Raw genomic sequence first — 26,258 nt, 5'->3', positions numbered from 1 at the left:
CCGGAGCCTGTGCTCCGCAACGGGAGAGGCCACAACGGTGAGAGGCCCGCGTACCGAAAAAAAAAAAAAAAAAAAAAAAAAAAAAGATTAGTGGAAACTGTCTCATTTATTCACTTACTTCTCCACCGACCAGCACTCCACTAGAATGGAAGCCACATACGGGCAGGAATCACATCTGTTTTGTTCCCTGCTGTATTTCCAGCCCCAGGAACAGAGTTTGGTACCCGAAAGGTACTTGACACACATTTGTTAAATGAACAAACAAAAAATAAATATCAAATATTTTCTATCTCTACTTCAGAATCTAGAATGTTTCCATGATCTGTCTTATTTTTGAAAAACAAGACTCATCAGATGACTATTTACAAAGCACAGATCTTGGAGAAGGCAGGCACTGGGAGATGGCGTCCTGCAGAAGGGAACACAAGGGAGTATCACAGGTCTACTTTGTAACAAGGTAACTTTGAGAAGCAAAGATAAATAGGAGGAAGACTGCTCAGGAAGAAAACAAAAAAAAAGCCTATGACCACAAACTTCCTTTCGAAAGACACTCTTCATCTGTTCATTCAAACAAGACTGAGCCCTGACCCCTGCCAAATAGCCCTGCGCCAAATTCTGGGAAATTCAAAGAGAATACGGTACAGGGCCCTCCAGGGTACAGGAACACAAGTAAGTAACGGAGACGGCAGAGTGCCTGAAGCTCAGGCAGGGCAACAAAGCAGGGAGTGACAAGGCCACCTGGGGAGGTTGGGAACATTAAAAACACTGTACATTTATGCTTTGAAAGACACACTTTCATGACTGTATTTTATTTGACCCTCACCACAATCCTGTGAGGGGGATGGGGCAGGTGTGGTCAAGACAAAGAAACCTCAGGTTCAGAATCATCTGTAACCTGCCCAAGGTACCAGGCCAGTCAGAGACTCCCATCCGGGTCTCCAGCTCAAACCTGAGCTACACAAAGGCCTCAGAAACAGAAGGAAGAAGTCCAAACCAGAAATCGGGTCAGGAATATAGAGAAATACGTGTTCCCCTCGGGGATGGGATGTGCAGGAGATCCCGAGGGAGAAGAGCAGGGGGATGAGAGGACAGGTAAGACACGAGGGGAGACGCGACCCGGCTCCCCAAGAATGACCTCACAGCACCCTCCCCATGGCCTCGTGGGGCCAGTAAGGAAGCGGGAAGGAGGGGAAGTCCCCAGGTACAGAGCCCAGGCTGTACACCACCTTTGAGGTGATGACCCTGGGTGTGTTTGGCACCGACGCTAGCACGCTGCCTGGCTGGCATCACAAAACCCAGGCAAGTGCATTCACACTGACCACAGAGAAGCAACCAGCAGCCAGCTTTACAGAGCTAGGGGTCATTCTGGGATTTGTAAAGCAATCTCCTTTACCACCAACCAACAGCCAATCAACTATTTCTATTATTTTCCCATTATATCTGAAAAATAATCTATATTCCACAACAGAAGCTACCCTCCCCTGGCCTTTTGTCCAGCTAAGCCTCCTGCTGACAATTATTTCCCCACATCTAGCTGGAAGACAATAGCAAAGCTTGAAGGCAGAACCTCTGGAGCAGACTGCCTGGGTTCAAGTCCAGAAGCTACAAGACCTGGGCGAGTTATTTAAAACACTTTGTGCCTCAATTTCCTCACCTGAGAAATGTGGGCAACGATGGTTCCTGTGCCCATAAAATGAACATATGCAAAGTGCTTCTAAGTGTGTAGTTAGCATTATGTAAATAAATGTTAGTTGTTTTCCAATTACCTAGCTCCCGGCAAAGGCCATCTCAGGAGGTAGGAATAACCCAGCTTCACCTGTGAAGCCATAAAACTCAATGACACGTGAAACTCACCCACTTAATGAGACCTTTTGAAAAGGCACAGCACTTAATCGCACAGCACTTAATCCCAATTCAGCAGCAGATGCTCCAAAACTAGTGGGACTGTCCCTCCACTTCCTCCCACATATAATCCTTTCCAATAGCAATCTTACCCCTTTTTAGTTGGGAGGATCATAACCCAGCCTCATAAAAACCTGCTTCAACAGACCCTGAAAGCACCAAAGGAGGAGGGAACGTCCTTCTCAGACTTGGGGGCCCTGGTGGACACTGTCAAGAGGAAGAAGGGGTTCAGACCAGCTCCTCCGGAGTAGGGAGTGACCCCCTATCCTCCTGCCCTCCATCCCCCACCCTCCCCAGGGCCAAGAGCCATCCCAGCGCTGCCTACACGTCTGCGTGTAGATGAAGACGGTGTCATTTGCTATTTTACTCAAATTCCCTAGATACTGGCACTGAAGCACGATGCTCAAGATCACATGCCGGTGAAAGGGAAAAGGGGTGAGTGAAAAATTCAAGGCGAATGTGGCGACTTAATAAAACGTAATTTAGAAACAGTGAGAACAAGGAAAATAAATGAGTCAGACACAAGACAGAAAACACTGACAAGGATAAATGTCATTAGTATGGCACCTTGACTTAAGGGCTAATGAGATTTTGGTGATTTCACCTTTTCAGAACTGCCTAGGTCGCTGCCCTCTTTCCCTCTTGCGTTAAGTACTTTGTAATAATGCCACGAACTATTCCCGCCCTCCATCCACTCCTTTAGAAAATGCCCATCCACATTGATCTGGAGTTGATCTCCCGACTTGCTGTGGAAAACCAGTCATTAGAACCCTGACACAGCAGTGGCTGGAGAGCATCAAGTAGTCTAGGTCCAAAGAGACTGGAACTGACATATACACACTACTATATACAAAAAAGATAATTAATAAGGACCTACTGTATAGTACAGAGAACTCTACTCAATACTCTAATAAGCTGTATGGGAAAAGAATCTTAAAAGAGTGGATATATGTATAACTGATTCACTTTCCTGTACACCTGAAACTAACACAACATTGTAAATCAACTATACTCCAATAAAAATTTAAAAAACAAAAACAAAGGAAATGAAGAAACTCATGGAGCAGAGCAGGACCCAACCCCAGGCAACCTGCAGCCAGGGCAGTACCACGCAGCAATGCAGATAGGTGAGGGAATAAAACAGATGCTTGTTGCCGTAAGGTCTCTGTAAGCCTGGGGTTTGGGATGGGTTGTCTTGCACCGTTGTTGTGAAAATGTTGGTGGGGAAGAAAAAGCAACTCATCACCAAGAAGTTTCACCGGCCATGAGAGCCGGCAAGCCCGGGAAGAGGTGCCCCAAGTACGACACATTGTCACCTCTGTCAAAGAAGGAAAAGCAGACAATATGGGTCCGAATAACAAGAGCTGCCAGCTGATACACACTTCCCTCAACAGAAAGTTTCTGCAACACTAACTAGAGTGCAGGCAGGGACTCCTTTTTCTGACACCAGCCGGTAGGTTTTAGAACCTCTTGTGTGTGCAATGCTGTTCCAAGGGCAGGTAACCGACCTGGAACTCACCTGGTGAGGAGGTAAAGTCCTCATAATGAAGCCCTTTCAAGACTCAGCAGGTATTCGGGTCATAAGACAGCAGGTATGCTGACTATGCTTCAGTGGTAACTCAATACTTTTATCATCATCATTATTATTAAAGAGAAATTCACATCTGAAAATGCATCTATGTGCAGACCTAAAAACGTCCTTGTGCTGATTACATGCAAATACAAAATCCTCGTGTGGACGGGGACGCTAACCTGCACGGCACATGGAGGCTCTGGCTCCAGTGGCTGCACAGTCTACACCCCTCCCCACCGCCGCCCGCCGCCCCCAGGATGCTCTCCAGAAGATTTCAGGGCCTGGCTCACTGTCTTTGCCCTCATAGCCAGCACTGATTTCCACATTTACACAGGTGATACCCAACTTCCTTATCTCCACTGAGGTCGTCCTCCACGCCCCCTCCGCAACCTCTGCCCCCAGGCCCCCCCGGGCATCCCTCTAACCTCCCTGCCTCCCAAGTCTGAACCCACTCTCCCTACCTGCCCTGCTCCCTCCTTCTGGAAACCTAATTCCAGCAACTCTTCGACTTTCCTGGGTCCTTCAATCCAATGACCCCACCACCCTGTCATGATCTATGATCCCTCTGAAGTCTTCACTTCTCTTTTTCTTCCTAATTTGGTTTCCACGGTCCATCTTTTTAATCAGCCCTTTCATTGTCCCTCAATCACCTCCCTTCCCCCTGCATCATATTCACTCCATAAAACCCCAGTCAGTTTCTCCCTTAATTCAACCAAAAGTATTTATTTGAGCACAGGTCATGTGCCAGATAGCAAAGATTTTTTTAAGTTGTTGGTTTAAGTACTGAATAGATGTGAAAGAATGTTTTGTGCATGTGCAACTGATGCTGTATAATAAAACAAGCACTTTAAACCCACCCACCAACTCAACCAAGCATCCCCCCCACCCCCACTTTACGGGCTCCACACTATTCACCCAGTTCTCAGCCCTCTCTGGGGCCAACAGCTGGTGTGCACATACCTCTGCGCCCAAGCGCCATGGAAGGAAGAGGAGCCTAGAACGCCAACATAATACTTTTGGAAGCACGTGGGGGCATAAACCACATATTCCTGTTTGTAGGAAATGAAATGAACTCACATTTTAGCTCTGCTGATAACTGTTTCTTACATACATTATTACAGCCATGTTGGACTGTTCCATCTCCATAGAATTTAAACTGAAAGCGAGAGTGGCCTGGAGCAAACGCTCCCTGTTTCCCTCCTGCCCCCTCGCCCAGCCACTCCCACGGCAGACGCTTCCTCTTCCTAACGGAGCCCCTGTTTGTTCAGGGACCGTCCACCCCGCAAACCCGTGTGCCCTTCGTGGGGGTGGGACCTGATGCTGCTGAGCCAATTACTGTGGCAATAGCCCCCTGCCAGCTATGAGTTTAGACTCAAGCCTGTGACCCAATGCTGGTCAACAAGCAAGGGGAAGAATTCTGTTGGAGATGCCTGGAAAAGGGTCATTGTTCTTAAAGGGACACAAAGCAGAAGTGCTTCTTTCTTCCTGCCTCTGGATGTTGCTCCGTCCGGGTGCGATGCCTGCAGTGCATTTTGCCACTCAAGGGACAAACCTGCCATGCAGAGGACACTAAGGAGGGCAAAGCAGGGAGGGGAGAGCATGCGGATGGGCACATCACTGAGCTGCCGTGCCAGCTGGCTTGGGGGACCACCTGCTTTGGGATCGCTTTCTATAGGAGAAAAAATTCTTCATCATTTATGTTTATATTTGGGTTTTCTGTTACCTATATCCAAAAACATCCTTGTAGATACTGAAGTAAAATCTGACAGTAGAACAGGAAACAAATCCTAGTATAATTGAAAGGTTGTAGAAGTTATATTCATCCCACTTTGTTTCCTAAGATGTATTATTTTCATTTCTTTATACCTATATGGTAGCTAGGTGCAGAAAGTAAAATTCTTACAAGTCAGAAAGATGTTAACACTTTGTTATCCTGGATTGACAGTCCCCATGTAAAAGTGATTCTGATAAAGATATACTCCACGTACCTAGAGCTCTAGTTTTTAAAAGTAGAACTATTTTTATTTCTTTTGACACACCTATCTCAAACGCAGGACTCTAAAGCATTATTTTTAACAGATATCAAGTGCCAACACAATAAAACAAAATATATACACCAATGAAATATAATGTTCAAATCTAATGTGTTTTATATACATGTATTTTTTATGAAGTATAGTTGATGTACAGTATTATGTTCCAGGTGTACAATACAGTAATTCACAGTTTTTAAAGGTTACACTCTATATTTATTATAAAATATTGGCTACATTCCCTGTGTTGTACAATATATCCTTGTAGCTTTATACATAACAGTTTATATATTTTCATATATCTATTTCTTTTGTAGGAATCAAGTTTCATCCGATTTTTTAAGGCGATGCATAACTACTTCTACTTTTCTTGATCTGAATTGGCCTATATTACAGTCAAAACCACTCACTAGGGAAAGAGTTGGAGACAGAAATAGATAAAACAGGAGCTAAATGGTAACCTCTCCCGCTCCATTTCTAACAAGTAAGGCAGCAGAAAAGTGGTTCTGACGGCAGAGAGCCGTCTTACTTACGTCAAATAATTATTATTAATAAGCATAATAACGGCTTACAAAAGGGCTTTGTATATATTAACTCAATTAAACCTCCAACAGCCCTAGGAAGCAGGTACTGTCCCACCACCAGGTGAAGGTCAGAGAGGTTAGGTCCCCGCCAGGACTCGAACCCAGGCAGTCCGCCTCCTGCACCGCTTACCTAAGTACATCGAACGTTAGCTGAAAGTGATGGAGGAGGGGCAGGGAAGTACACCTGGAAACACAAGGTTTTTCAGTCCGTAAGAGAGAGCTGGTAGAAGTCCTGGAACTAAATAGATACTAAACCCCAGAGAGGACCTAGAGTTGGTTTATTTAGGACACCAGAGCCAGCTTGCAAGGGGAATGGCCTTCCTCCATGACAGGTTAAAAGGGTGGCCTTTCTGTGAAGCTAATTCCGCAGAGACTGAGACGGCCCTTCCCAAGGAGCTCTCTTTACTTCCAGAAAATCATCCCACTGTCCCCTGCCGCATCAGCAGCTGCAACACCGTCAGGCCCGCTCATCCTTCATATAAGAAACCAAAGGCCCCTCTGGCCGCCGGGCAGCCACCCTGCTCCCCACAAGCCAGGGTCTGCTGACAGCATGGAAAGGCCTGAAACTGCCAACCTGAAGAATGCACAGTGGATAATTTGTTGCGTGAGTCCAGTGGGACCCGATAGGGTCATTTAAGTATCATGTAAGCCTTCATTTACTCATGTGAAAAATGTCCAAGGCGTGTTAGGTCAAAAATACAGTGTCAGCCCATGTATAACAACTATTCACGTAAGACTGTGTTTATGTGTGTACCTACAAGACACAGAGAGAGAGGTTGCACGTAAGCAACAACAAGCACAGAAAGCATGTTTACCAAAATTTTAACAATGGTTATCAGAGGATTGCAGAATGTGAAGAGCTTTTTCATACTTGAATTATTTTTTGCTTATTCATATTATTCAAATATTTATAATGAGTATGTAAAATTTTATAACCAGAAAAAAACTACTATTTTTCAGAAAAAACTATTATTCATTTCAGAAAAAAAAGAGCTGCCAGAGTATTTAGAAAGAATTTGTTTTCAAAGCCTGACTATGTACCATAAAAAAGAACAGCAGACATGACGTCAGCCATAGTTTCCTCCAAACGTGTCTCACTTTTGAACCTTGAAGACTTAAACAATACGTAAAGTAGTATCTTTGCCAAGACTAAAATGCCCTAAAAACAGAAAATAATTTAAATTTCCTCTGCCCAACATTGTCTTTAGACCTCTTCTGTAATAACACATACGTTGTACATACTGCCTTGTAATGATCTAGGTGTAGAGGACTTCTGCTGTCTTTAGAGAAAGCTATGTTTCTCTAATTGTCATTTACTGAAAAGGGTAGAAAAATGATATGGTCGGGCAGGAAGAAATGGTCTCCGTCCAGCCATTCAACAGCTTGCACTGAGTAGGAACAAGCAAAGGTGTGACACCTCTGAATGCAAAAAGGTGATGAAATTTTCAATCACTGGCAGGTTCACTTACAAGACCTGGTGGCCTTAGCCCATGTCAAGTCCTGTTTAAACCTGGACTGATCACCGACCACGGAGCAGACTTCCCTTCGGCGCACGCTCAGCAGCAGCACCGGGTCCTAGAAACCACACGTGTTTTCAATTAACACTGAGCCAAAGACCAAGAATCCCTCAGGCCTTTGCATTAAGAAACACAACCCACAGGGAGTCCCGTGGTAGTCTAGTGCTTAGGATTCGGGCTTTCACTACCGTATAGGCCCAGGTTCAATCCCTGGTCAGAGTAACTGAGATCTTACAAGCTGTGGGGCGTAGCCAAAACAAAAAACCTTTTTTTTTTTTTTTGAAACGGCTCAAGTTCTTGAAAAAAGAAACACAATGTAGAGCACAAACAGGGTTCTAATTTAGCAGGTACCTGAAACCGAGCCCGTCTGCTGCCTTTCTCACCATTCACAGAGATTAATTAACATTGCACTGACCCATCAACATTTTCCTGTGCTCATTCATTTTCAGCCACTGGCTGATCTCCATTTCTTGTCAGCATCAGGGCACTTTCTAAGATACCTACTCTTTGGCTCTTACTAGAAGTTGGGGTGACGTAGTAAGTGCATCTCCACACTGTCACAAGCTCGGTCTGCTGTGCGGCCCCATCTCACATCTGGCACACTCAAGCATTCCTGCCCCACTGGCCACGGTGGTCCTGGTCTGTCTCCTTATCACGACCCACTGCTGCAACAAGGAAGGACCAGCCACGTGTGCCGGCTAGGGCTCCCCTGCCGCGGCTGGCTTCTCCTCTCCAGCACTGCTTCTTTCTCTCCCCTCTTCTCTTTTCTGTCTGCAGTCACTGTTCCGTATGGGGGCAAAGGCCATCTCACGAGGTGTCATTTCTTCATTTGTGACTTATGTATACATACATTTTGAACATCTATTTAATATAATTTTTCCTATTAATATGTAGGAGCTCTTTATGTTTGGGGGATATAACTATTTCCTCTCCTCTAAGTTTCAAGTTACTTTTCCAGTTCATTATTTACTTTTTACCTCAGTTAAAGATGATATGTTTGTATATGTATTTATTTTAGGAGCAGGAAGAAAGGAATGGAACCATTCTCTCAAAAATAAGTATCTGCAATATGACACACACACACACACACATATACACACACATACACACATGCACACACACATACACACATGCACACACACACACATACACAGAAAGACTATGTAATACTTTACTCCTACTCTGGGAGCTCAGCATAAGCTCTACTCCACCAAGCCTCTCTGGCCCCAACACATCCTCATCTTATCAGATACAGAATCCATGGATTAAAGAGGTTTACACTGTCGGCACTGGAAATATGACCAGACAGAATGAAAATACGCTAACCCCTTTAGAAAGCTGTAAAGAAGCAACATGTGTCCTCAGCTCCCCTCTCTTCCATGCAGTCCTGAAAATACTATCAAGATTTCACTGGAAGAATGTTCACCACTAGTTATAACAGGTCCTTTTCAGGGGATGGTAATTCAGTTTTGGTTTTTGTAAATTAAAAATTTGACAACAGTGTCTCTCCCATTTTGTTTCCATGAAAAAATATCTGGGGTACTGCCTAAGCTTCACCCAAGCCTGTCCTTACCCACAGCCCTCTGGCCCCACCGGCCCTCAGCCTCCACCCCCGTCACGGTTTCCCCAAACTCTTCTTCCTTTTGTCCACAGAAATCGTCCTTTCTTACAGCTCTTCCCCTTGGATCCAGGGGGTGGGTCTGACAGTGCATGCACACATGGGAGGAGAGAGGGCTCTGTCAGGAGAACTTAATTCGTGGTATTGAATCTTTTTTTTTTTTCTGGCTGTGCCACGCGGCATATAGCATCTTAGTTCCCCAACCAGGGATCGAACCCACGCCCCCTCCACTGGAAGTGCAGTCTTAGCCACTGGACCGCCAGGGAAGTCCCTTGAATCATTACTTTAATGATGGGAACTTCCGGCTGGGGCAGTAAGGCTTCTAGAAATTTTTCTAAACAACCATAGTGGTAGCTGCTACTCTCCCCCAGACTGAGATCCATCTATGTGGAAATCACATTCTTGGTTTTTCAGAATACAAGTTCAGGCGTGCCCAGTGCTGTGTACAATGCCTGGCACATGGTTGGGGTTGGATAAAAAATAACTTAAATGAATAAGGGGACTCTGGAGCCAGCTGCCTGGGTTCAAATCCTGACTCTGTCACTTACTGGCTGTGCAATCATGGGCAACGTTCTCAACTTCTCTGGGTCTTATTGGTAAAATGGGGATAATGACATTCCCTATCCCACCTGGGAGAGGATTAAATGCATTAACACATGTGAAGTGTTTCTGGTGGTACTTGCCACATGGAAAGCGCTGATTAAATGCTACTTATTATTATTACAAATAAGGAAGTATGTCACCAAAAGGAATCAAGATGTACAAAAAGCTGTTGGTGTACTCAACGTTATTTAGTATCAATATCACTGGGTGAGAGAGATCAGGCAGAACACAGATAAGTAGAATACAAAACCAAAGGCTATAAATGACAAATGGAAGGCACAAAATGCTATGGGAATTCTGAGGAAAGATAGTTTCAGCGAAAAGGGACGAAGACACTTTGTGTGAAGATGTAATATACCTCTGCCAGCTCCTGGAAGACTTTTACATGATAGGTTGGCTGACACCTCTGGGAAAAGGGACGGCGTATTAGTTTGGGTTCTCCGAAAAGCAGACACCAAGACAGGAGTGGACACGCAGTAGGTTTATTGAGGGAGCTGTCTGTGAAGGATGAAGGGGAGGACCTGAGAAGGGAGGTCTGACCCCTGCACAGAAGAGGGGAGGGGAGGAAGGCTGAGGAGGAAGAGGCAGCCCAGGTCTGAAAAGCTGTTGGCCAGGCCAACAGGGAGCCCTTGAGACAAAGTCTCCCTTCAGAGGCATCTGGGTCTCAAAGGAACGGCCACATCAGTACCCCCACGTGCTCAGTAACTGGCTGGGAGGAGCCCAGGAGGAGCTCAGCTTTGGCTAAACAGCGGTGGTGAATGCAAGGGCAGCATTGGGAGCCCAGCTGATCTGAGTGCTCACCCTCACAGCTCCCACAGCGGGGCACAAGCAGCGTCCCTAGTACCTCCTGTGTCCTTGAAAGCCAGGTTGAGCCTCAATAAATAAGTGCCATCACTGAAAATCAAACACAAGACAATATCAACAGGTTCCTGATCTTTTTCAAAAGGGATTTTTTTAAGCTAAACCACAATTGCAAAAGCAAAATCAAAGTACATATTTACTGTTAAAGATTATAACTACTCTTAAAATAGTGTTCAGTATCTTTCAGATGTGGTTTCAGTTTCTAAAACAACATAAAGGACATAAAATCATTATGAAACATCTCTTTTCTAAATATCAAAGTTAACATTCTGGAATGAGGATTCAGAACTAATGCAGAAACAAAGCTCTGCTGAGAACCTAGAGGGTAAATCCTTTATAAACTGGTTGCTTAAGAAAGCAATTTGATCAAATGAGAATATGAGAAAACATTTTGCAAAAGTGTGAAGTGCTACATGAATGTGAGCTATCAATACAGTCAAGTTACGTCTTAGGTGGGGTTAAATCACATGAAAGGTAAAAGTGGAAAAAATCACAATTACCCTTAAACATGAGAGGTACACCCAGCAGGGAAGATGTTCCCACAGTGACAGACATGAAGGAAAGAAGACCTCTGAGGACACAGCAAAGTCCCTTGTCCCTCCTCACGCCGCCACGCGGGCACGTGGTCACTGAGTGGAAGGGCAGGCAGCATCCACACCACTTAAACTATGCCCATTTTATTTATATATATATATATACATCATATATATTTATATTTTTATATATATATATAAATATATATACACACACACACACATTTCCCCCTTCTGGCCAAGCATTAAATACATAAGTTAAATTGCATTTATGAGATCACCACCCCCCCCAAATGAACAACAACAAAAAGTCTCACAGATTACAATATTTCTTTTATTTTATGAGGATACATGGCAGAGAAGAAGGAGCAAGACATACTCAGTTCCTATCACTACATCAGCGAGAAAACTAGTCAGCAGTTGACTTTCCCTCGTACCTTCACAGAAAAAAGCAGAAGCCATCATATGAGAGTTCCCTTCATGACCCTGTCATCCCACACCCCGTTCTTGCTTCTTCTGGGCAGCCTTAGAGGAAGGGGTGCCCCCTTGTCAAGTCTGATCTCTTGCCCCACACCCCGGATCCCACAGCAGACCACAACTTTCACTATTTTATCCCCTTTCTCTCTACTATTTCTTCAAGTTTGCTCTTTTACTATTTCCTTCTCCTACCTGTAAATAAACTCAAATTCTCCCAGGTCTTAAAAAAATATAAAAATCATACACACACACACACACACACACACACACACACAGACCCATCCATCCTCGATCTGTAATTTCCCAGTCTCTTCCTGGCATATTAATGTGTACTCTTCCCATTGCAAGGCCCAGAAATATTATATGCCTCAAGCCGACTAGAGCAAAAACAGGGTGTTCCAGGCTCCTGCAACTGAGAAGCTCGGGGTGGGATGGCGCAGACAGGGCTGGACCCCTCAGCTCACACAGGGTCCATGGACGCTCCTCACTCTCCATCTCTCCGCTCTGCTTCCCCCTGACTGTGAATTCAATTTGAGGTGTGTGCTCCCCACATGGAGGGAAAGATGAACACTGGCAGCCCCGGCTACATCCTCTTGGTTTGTAATCCAAATGGATGGGAGCTCTCACCCTCCAGGAATCCATGTTTCAAACCTCAGGGAGACTGGGACTCCTGGACTATCACCGAGGGAAGGCACTGGATTGGGTGGCTCCTCTGCTTAAAACTCTTCCTTGGATTCCAAACGTCCACCCACGGCACAGGGTAAAGGACAGTGTGCACTTAGCCATGTGGTGGCCACACCATCACCTCTGCACAAGCTCCTCTCTCAGCAGTCCCCTTGCCCCCAACCCGCCCACCTGGGAAACCCGTGTTCATTACTCCAGACCCACCTTAGCCCCGCCCCCCTAAGGAAGCACTGGCAGCCTCTCCAAGGGGCCCTTCTGCTGTGCCTCCTCTACACCTGCAGGCACCCGTACAGTCCCACCCCCCACCCGCATTCCCCCATCCCTACCCCATCCCCACACCCCGGCACTAACACTCTCGTGGTAAATGCAGCTGTTTACCTGTCTGTCTCCCCTAACAAACCGTAAATCCTGGGCTTGTGCCTTATTGATCTCTGAAGACACAGCCCTACCAAGCAGACAGACAGACAGACAGACACACACACACACACACACACACACACACGCACATACAGACTCGAAAAAATGTACGTGAAACTGAATTTTTTTAAAATCCAAGAACAAGATAGTTGCTTACTACATTTCTATGTTAATTTATTCTTGATTTTACAGTAGAGTAACATAGTCCTTCTTTTAAAAATAATTTTAAAATATAAATTGAATCAATTTGCTATTTTGAAAGTCAACTTTTTGAAAACAATAAACTATTCTCTAGTTTCATCTGTGGCACTTAGTTTAGACACCAAAGATCAGTGCTCTAAACAGCTAGTAAAAGTATTTATGTCCATCTGCAAATAAAGCACTTAACAAACAAAATAAAAATACAAATTATAAAAGTTTACATCAAAATATTCCAGACCTACCAATTATCTGTCTTCCCAGAATAAAAGGTCAAAGGCACCCTTTTCTAGTTATCTCAAACAAAACATCTGAGCTCAGTCACACTTTTATCCTGGGTCCACCTTTCTCACTTCAGAAGGCTAGACAATTTCAAGCACTAGGAGCAGGAATGGTGTATTTGTGTGACATATATGTGTCCAAAGTTCATTTTACATTCCAGAAGTTACAGATATAAAATGTTAGTAACCGATAAAAAATGAGCAAAGGGAGCATTAGGGCAAAATCGCTTTAAGACAAGGTTAACTGAGAGAAACCATCCCAAGACTGTCTGAAGGGCCTGGAGTTATACCCCCAGCTTTGCTCTGGTTGCAGAATGTCCATGTGGCACTAACGTCCACGCAAATATTTTACCACCTGCGAGGCCTGCCAAGGGCGCGGAGAGGCCAGTGAACACGAAAACACAGAATGAGTCTTTTTATCTTCTGCAATGTTCAAGTCAAATATGGCCTCAAGTCTCCCTAGAAGAATATGGTAAAGCAGACTAGGAAGAGAGCAGCAAAACTCAAAGCAACATTTCTGGGAGACGCGCAAAAACTGTTGGGCTTTTGTGTACGCGTTAACATTCACTCTGGCGGGTAAATATATTTTCTGGTATGTAAATATGCTTGCGTCAGGTAACTAGCAAAAGCTCGACACGGGCTGTATAATCCTATGACCCCCAGCTCTGCCCCTTAGAGACAGGGAGCTGGCAGACAAGGACCCCACCTCCGGGAGCCTCAGTCTCCCCATCTTGAGGTCGGGGGTGGGAACACTACCTTCATCACAGGTTGTAGGACGATCCAGTGAGATCATGATGCTAAAAACCATGCCATAGCTTTCTAACCCCTCCTTAAGCTCCAGACCCCACATCCAGCACCTCCCAGACAGTTTCATTTGTATCTCGCCTTCTTCTCAAACTCAACACACATCAGCACCAAACTCATCTTGCTCTGTCGTTAGCCAGAGTCTCCTCCCAACTCTTCTGGCTCTATCCATGACACCTCCACTCCCCCAAATACCTAACACCAATTATCAAATTCTAACAACGTGTTTATTGCTAGTGAGTTTGCAAAGGAAGTGGCCGCCTCAACCCTTGCTGCCTGCAGGGCAATGGGAGGGACACTGAGGGCAGCACTGTGGGACAGCACTGTGGATCAAGGCATAAATGCAGAAATCTGACCTCCATGGAATCTAATCCAAGAAAATAATGCAAAATGTAGGAGAAGCCGCCTCCCAAGATGTTCAGAGTAGTTATTATTTACACCAGAGAAAGAAAGAAAAAGAGAAAAAAAGCGAGAGAGGAAAAAAAGAGGGAGAGATGAAGGAAGGAAACTATTTAACTACCCAAGAAATGGTAAGCTAGATTATGGTACATCGCCTCAACAAACATCTGTAGTTAATAAAAATAAAAGGAACAAAACATGGGGAAATACTAAAAGTAAGCTTAAAAGGCAACGTTTAAAATTGTAAGTGAACTTGTCCCTACTTAAAGCAACAGATGCACAAAAGGTAACATATCAAAATGTTCCATTTTGCTCTATGGGCATATAGAGCCTCTGTGAACTACTGTTCTCTCCTCTCTGGTTCCAGATATTTGGTCTGAACCCTGGTGTCACTAGATTTGACTGGCCTGTGGCCCCTGACCCCAAACCTCTTCTCCTTCAGATTAATCTCTCCTCGCCCAGCTTCTGCAAACCCCACGTTCATTCCTCCCTGAGAATCGCTTGTCCTGCCACAGGGTCCTTCGAGGCCCCGTCCCTCCTCTCCAGGCCCCAGGACCTGTCTGCTCCTTCATCACCAGTCTTCTCAGTGTCTCCCTGCCTTCCCACTGGCCCCGTCCATTTATCCTGGCCCTGCCAGCAGAGAGGCAGTGCTTGAATATTACCATTTGACCTGCTAAGAATTCTCCAGTGGGTCCTCTCACCTGCAGGATAAGATCTGAGCTTCTAACTCGGGCAAACAAGGCCCTTTCTGATCTGGCCCCAACCCGCCTCAGCTCCTACCGGTCAGGCCACCTCTCCTCCCCTCCCCCATGACCCCGAAGTCCAACTCGCTGTCCTGCCCTTACCCCTGGCCTACACACCACTTCGGTCACTGCTCTGACACTGCAGACGCCCTCAGGGCCAGGGTTCCAGCACCCAATCCTCAGTGCTTGAGGCTCCTCAACCTCCCGCATCATCGCTGTGTATTTCCACCACCAGCCCCTCCCCACCTCGGCCCGAAATGCTCTCCCCCTCGACTCTCCCCAAGTCTAACCCTGCTCTGTCCAGCATGCCGCGCTGGCTACCTGTGGCTCCTGAGCTCTTGCAATGCCACTGGCCTGACCGGAGATGTGCTGCACACGTACAGTACACGTGGGATTTCAAAGACTTGCTATCAAAAAATGATGGAAAAAACTGAACATTTTACTTTCATTACCTGTTGATATAACACATATTAGATGTATGGGGTTAAAAATATATATACATATTATTAAAATTAATTTCACCTGTTTCTTTTTACTTTTTTAGATGTGGCTACCAGAGCATTTTTAATCACACCTGTGGCTGACATCTATTTCTCCTGGACAGAACGAGTCTAACCATTCTTCAGGGTCTCCTTCAAGATGCCCCTATCTTTGTTCTTAATGATCTTTTCTGCCCCTTGAAATCCTATAATGGAGTCCACCATACATAAGCCACTATCTAATTACATAACACACTATCTGCTTACCAGTATTTTACATCTATTCTTCCTGCCACATCAATGTCATTTCTAAACCCTATTTGGGGACTCACAGTAGGCACTCAACTTTTAATTAGACATGGAATCTTTGCTGCAGCAAGACAGCAATGCACAGAATGTTTTTTTAGTTTTGTTTTGTTTTGTTTACTTATTTACTTTCCCAAGGATGATTTCAACAATGTAAGGAGACCTGGGAGTCAGGGGACCTAACAGCTCTTTGTTCTTCCTCTAAATTACATAATACATACACAACGTTGAGCGCACGGCTTGGCCCCCAGTAAGCCCTGCCTGTGTCTCAGTTTCCCCTCCCCCTTTAAAATAAAGTTAATAATACCAGGCCAATCTACAATATATAGGCAGGTCAAAGTAGCTAAGCAAGTTCTAACTGGAGTAGTTACCATGATACGAAGAAATACTCTACTTTTCACAGCTAACTGTATCTTTCTCAGCCAGCTGTCTTAAATACAGACTAATTTTTATGAAGAGGGAGCAAATCCATCACAATTATTAAAATAAGAAAGAAGAAGGGACAACCTATCAAAATGCTTGTCCTATGATACTAATGACAGGAAAACAGTAATGACAGAGGAAACTGTTACATGTCTACTCCAAGCTGAAGTAGCTTATACATCACACTCCCAATAACCTTTACGAGGCAGACATCACCATACCCATTTACAGAGTAAAGAAACTGAGGTTCAAAGACAGGCCAAGTAATCGGTCTAAAGTCATGCAGCCGCAGGCTACAAATCCAGGTCAAGTGCTACCAACTTTGTATGTAAAAACTAACATCGTTATTATCACTGGAAAATATATGAAAAGCAAGAGTATTATCTAAATATACAAATAAAAATACAATAATAATTTCTATTCATTTCCTTCAAATAGTTTCTTTTTTTTTTTTTTTGCAAATATACTTTTTTTTTTCTTTCGGTTTTATGGAGACATTACTGACATGTCGCACTGTATAAGTTTAAGGTGCACAGCATAATGATTTGACTTACATACACCATGAAATGATTATCACAGAAAGTTTAGTGAACATCCATCATCTCATATAGATACAAAACGAATGAAATAGGAAAAACAATATTTTCCTTGGGATGAGAATTCTTAGGATTTACTCTTTTAACAACTTTCATATGCAACATACAGCAGCGTTAATTACAGTCACCATGCTGTACATTACGTTCCTAGTACTTATTTATTTTATAACTGGAAGTGTGTACCTTTTGACTAACTTCATCCAATTATCCCCCCACACCCTGCCTCTGGTAACCACAAATCTGGTCTCTTTTTCTTTTTAATTTTTATTGGAGTATGGTTGACTTACAATGTTGTGTTAGTTTCTGCTGTACAGCAAAATGAATCAGTTATACATATACTTATACCTATATCCCCTCTTTTTTAGATTCTTTTCCCATATAAGTCATTCCAGAGTATTGAGTAGAGTTCCCTGTGCTATACAGTAGGTCCTCATTAGTTATCTATTTTATATATAGTAGTGTGTATATGTCAACCCCAATTCAATTTCTTGATCTTGGCTAAATGCTATTTTTCAGATGAAAAGGCCTTTTTTCCTAGTAGACTTTTCCTTAAAGTAGCAAACCAGTAGGGTATGCGATGTGGTGGGACTAGTACGTTGCTGTACTATTTTTCTTTAAAGCCTTTCAACCACAGTTGTAAGCGAAAGTTTACATGAAACATTATGAACTAGAACTCCTCAGACACATTTACAAAAATCTAGTACCTACAGATAACAGTAATAAATGAAGTAAACTGGGCCAGTCCACCAGCAGATGCATCAACAAAAACCAACATACATATTTCACAGAGCCTCTCCACGCTGCAAAACTGAGGTCAGATGGCTCAATGAAAGGACAAAAGAAAGTTCCTCAAAATAAGACACACACCTTCAACTGAAACCACAGAGCCTTGAAAACTAACTACTTTCTCAGAACAGTAACAATGTACTGTGTGTCTCTAAGAAAACCAACATCTAGGTTTAATTGCCTCTGCCTTTGCAAAATGTAGCCAACTTAATCCTGTAGACTTGGACAGAACAAAAGTTCAAGCTCTCTACCACAGAAAAAGTCCCCAAGTATCAACTGCTTTAAAATACCACTCTACTCTCCTTTATCAAAAATGTCCCTGCAGGAGGTGTTAATCAGTCACTACTAAGAACCACACACAATGCGTCCTGTGTGCGCCTGGTATTTTAGTACAGGAAGTAGAAAGTTCAGTTTACCAAGAACACCGAATTTCACTTTCAAAAGTCTTGAAAACTAATCCCTCTAACAGTACTTAATTTACATTTCATTCCAAGCTGACCCAGACGGGCGGAATCTCAAGGAATCCGAGACTGTAAAAAACTTCACTTGGCAAAACCAGGTGTGTGGATTTGTTGTTTTCCTTAGAGGTACTTCACGGAGTATAAAGAGAAATCATTTGCAAATTTTAATCTCATGAACGAGATCTTTATTTAAAATTCTCACCTATATGATGAATTCTGTTATACCATATTTCCTCAAGCGACAGACACATTCAGACTTCGTGCCCTAATCAGGTGATTTTGCTCATTTTAAGAATAAAAAAAGACATCTAAAAGAAACATGAAGTATCTTTTTCTCAGTCCGCAAATAACACAAAGACAAGTCTGTCTATAGATAGCAAAGGTGTTTCCACCTTAAACACAAGTTAAGACTAAGGAGGTAAGAAGAGAAAACAAAACACAGCATAGCAAACCAGCTACAGATCACAGGTGGCAGGTGACAGGAAGCCTTGGGAACACTTCACACCCACAGGGGTGAGTTTCATCCCAGGTCAAGTGCAGGCCTACCTGGGCTCTGCAGAACCTCCACCCAGCGTGCTCATGAAAACGGAAGAAGGCACATAACCATCAGTGTCATCCTGACAATAAAGGAGAAGCAGCCTCCTTGAACCCAGGAAAGTCACCCCTCCCTCCAAGCAGACAAGAGGAGCCCCCTTCACACCAAGAACACAAAGAAAATGAAGCAGCCAGACCCATGGGAAGAGAGACGGCACTTAAATTTATCGCGGGGCCACTTGGGGGCTCAGCCTGTTCGGGAATCGGACTCAAAAGTAAAAATAAAATTAAAGTGCGGGGGGAGGAGGAGATGACAGTTCAATTAAGTCCGTGCTGAGACCACTTGGGGTCTCAGTCTACTTAGGGTCTCGGACTTAAAAATAAAAATTAAAAACTGGGAGGGAAGATGACAGTTCTATGTGTGCGTGAGAGGACCCCCGGGCGTCCAGGGTTTGCTGGGGAGGGGACCGTCCCGGCCGCGCCCGGCCCCGAGGCCACCCGGCGAGAATCCGGGGTAAGTTTACACTAGAGGGCGACTGGCAAGCCCGCGGGCCAGGCTGCCCGCTTCCCGGGAACAACGCCGGGGCCCGGGCAGAGGGTCTGCGCCCCCCGCCCCGGCATCCCGCCCCGACCCCCGCCCGCGCCGTGCCTCACCCAGCAGCGCCCGCAGGTGCTTCAGGCGGGTCAGAACGTCCTTCTTGGGGTCCAGCACCTTCTGCGTGGACTTCTTCACATCCCCGTGGCTCCTTCGGGAGAACATCCCGCCGCGGGGAGCCCGGGCCCCGCCGGCGGGGCAGGAGGCGCCTGCGCTGCGCGAGTCACCGCATAGGGTCAGGACAGCGCGTGTCTCCCGTGCCGCCCGCCGCCGCCCGCCGCCGCTTCGGCTGTGGCTCCAGGAAGGAGGGGCGGGCCTGGCCGGCGAGGGGCGGGGCAGGAAGGTGGTGTCGACGCTAAGGCCATCGCCCCGCCCCGCGGGAGGTGCCGTCCGGCCCCTGGGCGCAGAGCGCGCGCGCGTCGTCGGGACCCGCCTCGCGGGGGCGCGCCCGGGCTCCGAGGAGGCGCCGCGAATCACAAAGAAGCTGGCCCCGCGCACACGCTGTACTCCAAGTCCCGGGATGCACCGCGACAGAGCCCTCCAATCAGGCTGGCGCGCTTTCGGCGCGGTGAGAGTCAGTGGGCCGGCTCTGAGCACGTGCCCCATCTCCACCCCGCCGTGGGCCGCAAGTGCTCCTGGGAAAGGTGGTTCTCCAGGAGACGAGACCCTCAGACCACATTTCCAGGGTCCCAGTCACTGGGCAGCATCCGCCCGCCCCCTACCCCAGGAGGCCCAAGGCTTCTGTATCTGTAGTCTCTGGCCTATGCGCCCACACAGTTCCCTCTAGTGCAACGTGAACCACAGAAACTCACAACAGGGAGTGAGGGAGCGAGTGGAAATCCCGTTGATCATACCAAAATCGGAGCTCCAATTACACACTAAAATGAATGGCTTTGGTAGTAGGGAAGGGCATGTCTAGGCTCTGGGAGAGGAGGCCAGCCCCACCCCCCTTGGTTCCTGGGACCCATCTTCACTTGGGATATGAGAGTGCCTCACTGGCAGGTTCCTCACCGTCTCTGTGTTGTGCAAGGCCACCTAGCAATACAGTAGCAGAACCAGAAATAGAACCTGAGGGACCTCACTCTCAGGCTGGGATGCTTTTTAAGGCCAGGTACCTGTAACCTGAGGCGAGACTTTGAGATGGAAGATGGTCTGGAGATCTGCAGGGTTATTTACTGGCATCTGGATCCTTTGATGCTTCAAATTTTGACAACATTTTAGCAATCACTTAAGCTGGCTGTTTAAAATCACGTGATCTCCATCAAATTGGGACAACACAACTGTCTTTTCCTCATTCGGCTAAACTGTAACTTGGGGGAAGAGCCAGCAGTTTACACAGCCTTCTAGCCTCATCGCTGGGCACTGTATTTGACCTTGAAGCACTCAATAAAAGTTCGTTAAATAAAATGGGATAAAAAGCTAAATTAATCCTACATATTTTATCCAGGCGTGCAAAAAAATATCTCTTGGTTGTTAGATCCTCTAGTTTTCAAGTTATCAAATAGCATTGATAGAACTGGGATATATGCATACAAAGGAATGTTACTCAGCAGTAAAAAGGAATAGACAACCAATAAACCCAATGGCATGGATGAATCTCAGACCCAGAGATGGAAGCCCCACACTCAGGATGATGACAGAACTGCCCTACCAGCCTGGGTCCCCAGATGACCTCTCCATCAGGACCACAAACCCTCCAAGACTGTCACAAGAGTGAAATAACCTTCTCTCTTAAGTCAAAGCATTCTGGGTGTCTTTGTTGCAGAAATTTAGCCTGTACCTGGCTACACATAGTAAGTCACAATATTCACCGCACCATTCTTTTAGGGGAAGATAACTTTCATTGCATTGATGGAAAAAAATAGGATGCACTTGTCTTAGGGAGTTCAATTTATCTATCGCAAGTCAACCTATCATCAAAGTCAAACATTTGTTGAGCACCTGCTATGTGCAAGGCATGAGTCTAAACCTTGGGGATAAAAAGCTGTATAAGATGCAGCCTCCTTACCTCCAAAGCTTCCAATTTAGTTGAGAGGCAGAGCAGCTAGATAAATGAAGAGATAAACAACAGTGTTCAGTGAACACATGACATGGTCAAAACTTGGTAGTAACAGAAATAGGCATTCAGGCATACAGGTTCATCTCATCCATTGTATCTAGCCTTTACTCACTGATGAAAATGTAGAACTCCAAGTCTTCTCTAAAAAAAATCAAGAAACATAAGTTATTATTTTGAGGTTTTTCACCCACCCACCATGTATATATATTCCATGTGAAATAAAAATAAATAAAAACACTTCTTATTCTCTGTTGCTCTGCAAAATCATTCCTGCTAGACTGTGAACTTCTTGAGAACATCACCTGCTTTGCAATCGATTTTTATCCCTGGAGGTTCAGAGTGCCAAGTATTTTGTAGACACTTGAGTACTGTTGAAAAAGTGTCCTGCTGTCATCAATAAATACAGATAATGAAATCAAGAGTTAAAAACTTACAATGTAAATTAAGACTACCCTGAAATGCCATTTGGATTTGCAAAAAAAAAAAAAGCAAAAACAAAACCAAAAACATGATTTGACAACACACTCTGGTAGCAAAGCTGTAGAGAAACACAGCTAATAGGAGTGTAAAATAGTACAACTCCCGTGGGGAAGAATTTGGCCAAATTACAGAAACTTGCTCTTTGACACAAATCCTACTTCTAAGAATCTACTCTGAAGATATACCTCCACAAATATATAAACCACATGTGGAAGGTTATTCCTTTAGCATTATTTATAATAACCAGTATAGTAGGGTGAACAGATATGTCCATGTCCTGATCCCCAGAATGTGTGGTTGTGACTTTTTTTGGAAAAAGGATCTTTGCAGATGTAGTCAAGTCAAGGATCTCAAGGTGAAATCATCTCGGATTATCTGGCTGGGCCCTAAATCTAATGAGCGTCCTTATAAGACACAGAAGAGAAGGCACACAAAGAAAGAAGGTGAAAACAGAGGCAGAGATTGGAGTCATATGACCACAGCCAAGTGACCCCTGCAGTCACCAGAAGCTGGAAGAAGCCAGGAAAGAGTCTCCCTAGGGGTTTTCCAGAGGGAGCCTAACCCTGACCTTGATTTCAGACTTCTGGACTCCAGAACTGTGCGAAAATAAATTTCTGCACATACGCGCACACTGGAGAGTAGCTGACTGAACCCAGCCCATCCACGTAAGGCAGTGCTATGCAGAGCTGTGCCACCATAAGAAGTAATGAGAAAATGTCCTATGTTCTCATTTTACTTCATTCATTCATTCATTCGTTAATATCTCAGTCAGCATAATTAGAGAATGTTGTTCAGTACAATGGTTTTGATTTAATTAACATATCGTGCACCCATATCTTAAAATTCTACCCTTCTTGGGCTTCCCTGGTGGTGCAGTGGTTAAGAATCCACCTGCCAATGTAGGGGACACGGGTTCGAGCCATGGTCTGGGACGATCCCACATGCCGTGGAGCAGCCAAGCCCGTGTGCCGCAACTACTGAGCCTGCGCTCTAGAGCCCGCGAGCCACAACTACTGAGCCCACGTGACACAACTACTGAAACCTGCATGCCTAGAGCCCATGCTCCGCAACAAGATAAGCCACTTCAATGAGAAGCCCACGCACCGCAACGAAGAGTAGCCCCCGCTCGCCGCAACTAGAGAAAGCCCATGCGCAGCAACAAAGACCCAAGTCAGCCATAAATAAATAAATAAAATTTATTTTTAAAAAATTTCTACCCTTCTTTTCTCAGAAATCTTTCTAAAATATACCTCAGTTTTCCCCATCTTACTTTTTATTGCATTATAATTGACACACAATATTCTATCAGTTTCACGTGTACGACACAGTGATTCAATATTTTTATGCATTACGAAATGATCACCACAATAAGTCTAGTCACCATCTGTCATCAGACACAGTTATTCGAATATTATTGACTATATTCTCTATGCTGTACATTAATCCACATCTCCTTAAACAGACTGTTCATTGTTTATGAAATCATCATTTATCTCCCCCCACCACTCTGGCCCCCTGCATCTCCTCCTTAATTGGTGTTGCTACTAGCAACAAAGGAGAAATACCTCGTAGGCTTCCCCCATCTAATTTTGACTATATCTTGCCCCCAAACTCAGTCATTACTATCAGAGACAATTTGTTCGTCTTCCTAACTTCCACAGCTGGAATAACTCCAAATACTTAGATCTGCCAGCTCTGTGGTTTCCAGGTAACCTACACATTAATGTATTTTATTTCCAAATATTTCATGCATCAGAATTTTTCAGATTGGAAGAATTTTTTTTTAGATTGACTAAAATACCTCATGCCTGCGTGTTAATCCTGATAGTCATGAATATTATGTTAATTTTAATGTCTGGAAAAAATCAACTTTCAGCCTCAAATGTTCCTGTCAGATAAGTTCGTTGTGCCTGTCCTCCGGAGTAAGATGTTTTAATGGGTCAGACATACTGTGGATATTCATTTGAATGTTATTGCTGCAAACAGCAACCCCAGGTTGTCTGTTTTATTGATCATGGGACTCTTTGCGTTCTTATTTCCTTACAAAAAGCTACAACCTAATAAATGCAGGTTTTTTTCTTGTATCAGCTTTCACCCTGAAATATTGACTTAAGATATTCAATACGTATCTTGTGCTCCTGAGACTCTACTCCTACCTAAAATTCCCAGAAAAGAAGAGATGACGACACTTCATAAGAATGAAATGCAAAACCCAATGCTTAAGAAACAAGAAAGCTAAGGTCTCTGTTTTCCAGATGATGTATTACTGTTACCCTAAAAATATATATTATTTTCTCCTCCAAACATATTTCCCATTAGTTTCTTTTCTTTCCAAATATCTGTCAAGCAAGGAGATTTAATACTTAACTTTAAACTTGACTATAAATCATTTTATATGAGAATTTCAATTCAGAAAAGACTCAAAAAAAGTTTTTGAAAATGTTCTACTCATTTTGATATGTCTGATGGCTTCCTGATAACAAAGTAATGCCCGAAGGGAAAGAAACATAATCGTTTTTCTAAATGTACTCAAGCAGATGTTTTCACAGCTGTGCATTTCAACCACGATGTCATCTGCTTGGGATATATTTTCATTTTTTTTATCATCAAACAGTAATAACATTTCAGTATTAAATCATGGATATACATCAACATTAGAAAAAAATAAGCACAGAAGTAAGCACATGAGAACATCTATAAGTAAAAAAAACATATCTTTGCATGATAATGATAAAAAAAATCAAGAATCATGGAAACTATCTAAACAGTAAATAAAACTTGAATAAAAGATGATGTACAAAGGCTGGAGAGACAGTTACATAAGGTAAGAAGTCTGCAAAAATTTGTTCATTACCTCACATCTGCCCCCAGTATACCAAGTGCCACCATTCGGTTTAATATTAGATCAGATATACACCTTAATTTTGAACTGGGTGCTAGATTTTCTAAAAATGAATGTCGATTATGAAATGTCAACAAAAATTATTCATTCAAAATGGAGAACATCATCATACAGTTTGTTTTACTTGCAAATTTTTATAATTTTCTGGGAAAAAAATGAATCTCAAAATAATTATTGGAGAGCATAATCATCCTTGGGAAAAACAATACAAGAATACAAATTCTTTTCCTAATATACATATAAACCTATGTCTTAAACTGAGACTATTTTTACCTGGTATTTCAGACAGGATTCTTAGTTTCAAGCAACAGAAATTGACTGGCTGTTTAAGCAAAAGAAAATTCATTCGAAGAATGTTGGCTGTCCAAATCAAAGGGAGGTTGGAAAACCAGGCTTAGAAAATAACTAGGAAAACAGATACTGATGCAGCTCTGGGAGTTACAAAGATAATGAGGACGCAGCCTCAACTCCCTGAGAAGTCACAGTCTAATGGAAGAGACAGACACCTAACTAGATAGTAGTAATTCACAGCAGTGATACATGAAAGGCATTGTGGGAGATGGCGGGAAGGACTGGGGAGTGGCCATGAGAGGAGGGCTCAGAGAAGGCTTCCTGGAGGAGGTGACACCTGAACTGGGAAAGAAGCTGAACACACCCCAGCAAAGCTAGAAGGTAAGATGCAAAGGGCTGTGTGAAGAACACCAGAAGCAGTTTGGTTCTGTATGGTTGCTATTTGTGCTGCGATAGTATTCAGCATACTCTTGGGATTGCAGAAATGTGTGTGTTCTCGTAGCTTTGTAAAAACAGCAGGGCCAAATGAAAGTAAAGGGTGGCGATGCCAAAGTGAGACAAGACAAGTGAACCTCTTCCAGATCTGTGGAAGGCAGGATGAGATGACAGCAAAGGCAAATGCTCTGACTCCCAGTCTTCCCCGCTTACTAGCTGTGCGATCTTAAGTGGGTGACTTAGTTCTCTAAGCCTCAGTTTTCCTCATCTAGAAAATGGAGACAAACTTGCATTGGGCTATTTATTCTAAGGAGTAAATCAGCATAAAAAGAACGAGGACCTTGCCTCGTACCAAAACATTCAATAAAGATTATTTTGTTTCTCCCTTCTCTCCCACTCCCAGAAAATACAAACGACGAAATTCCTGCTTACTAAGATTGTCCATTTGTGTGCACATTTTATTTCTAAATGTGTTTAATAGGAGGGCTTTACACAGCTAAGGTTGTCCATGGCTTTCCATAGTTTACACTGGACATCAACAGATTAGGTCGAAGCAGTGTCCCAGAATCTTTTACACCCTGCTTTTGTTATGTGCACCCCTTGGCAAGGAGGGGTATTTTCACTGACATCCCCATCACACCAGGCAAATAGCTGCGTCTTTTTGGACCTTAAATGATGCTGGAT

The 26,258-nt window shown here is 44.1% G+C and overlaps 1 protein-coding gene across 7 annotated transcripts in view; it reads right to left on the bottom strand.

The window, feature by feature from the left end:
* The window catches only part of RALGAPA2 (Ral GTPase activating protein catalytic subunit alpha 2), a 285,791-nt gene extending 265,976 nt beyond the window's left edge, over window positions 1-19,815 (bottom strand). For 3 of the 7 annotated variants that reach the window (XM_055090831.1, XM_055090833.1, XM_055090834.1), the window contains exon 1: window positions 19,467-19,815. In XM_055090831.1, coding sequence (XP_054946806.1) covers window positions 19,467-19,572 — 106 coding nt within the window. In that variant the 5' untranslated portion in view covers window positions 19,573-19,815. The remainder of the gene's footprint in view (window positions 1-19,466) is intronic. The other 4 variants (XM_055090829.1, XM_055090830.1, XM_055090832.1 and 1 more) reach the window with 2 other exon arrangements.
* Window positions 19,816-26,258: the final 6,443 nt, after the last annotated feature.

This window comes from Physeter macrocephalus, chromosome 14, assembly GCF_002837175.3.
Source record: "Physeter macrocephalus isolate SW-GA chromosome 14, ASM283717v5, whole genome shotgun sequence".
NCBI lineage: Eukaryota > Metazoa > Chordata > Mammalia > Artiodactyla > Physeteridae > Physeter > Physeter macrocephalus.
Note: the sequence above shows the minus strand (reverse complement) of the source record. Positions and strands in the feature narration are given on the sequence as shown.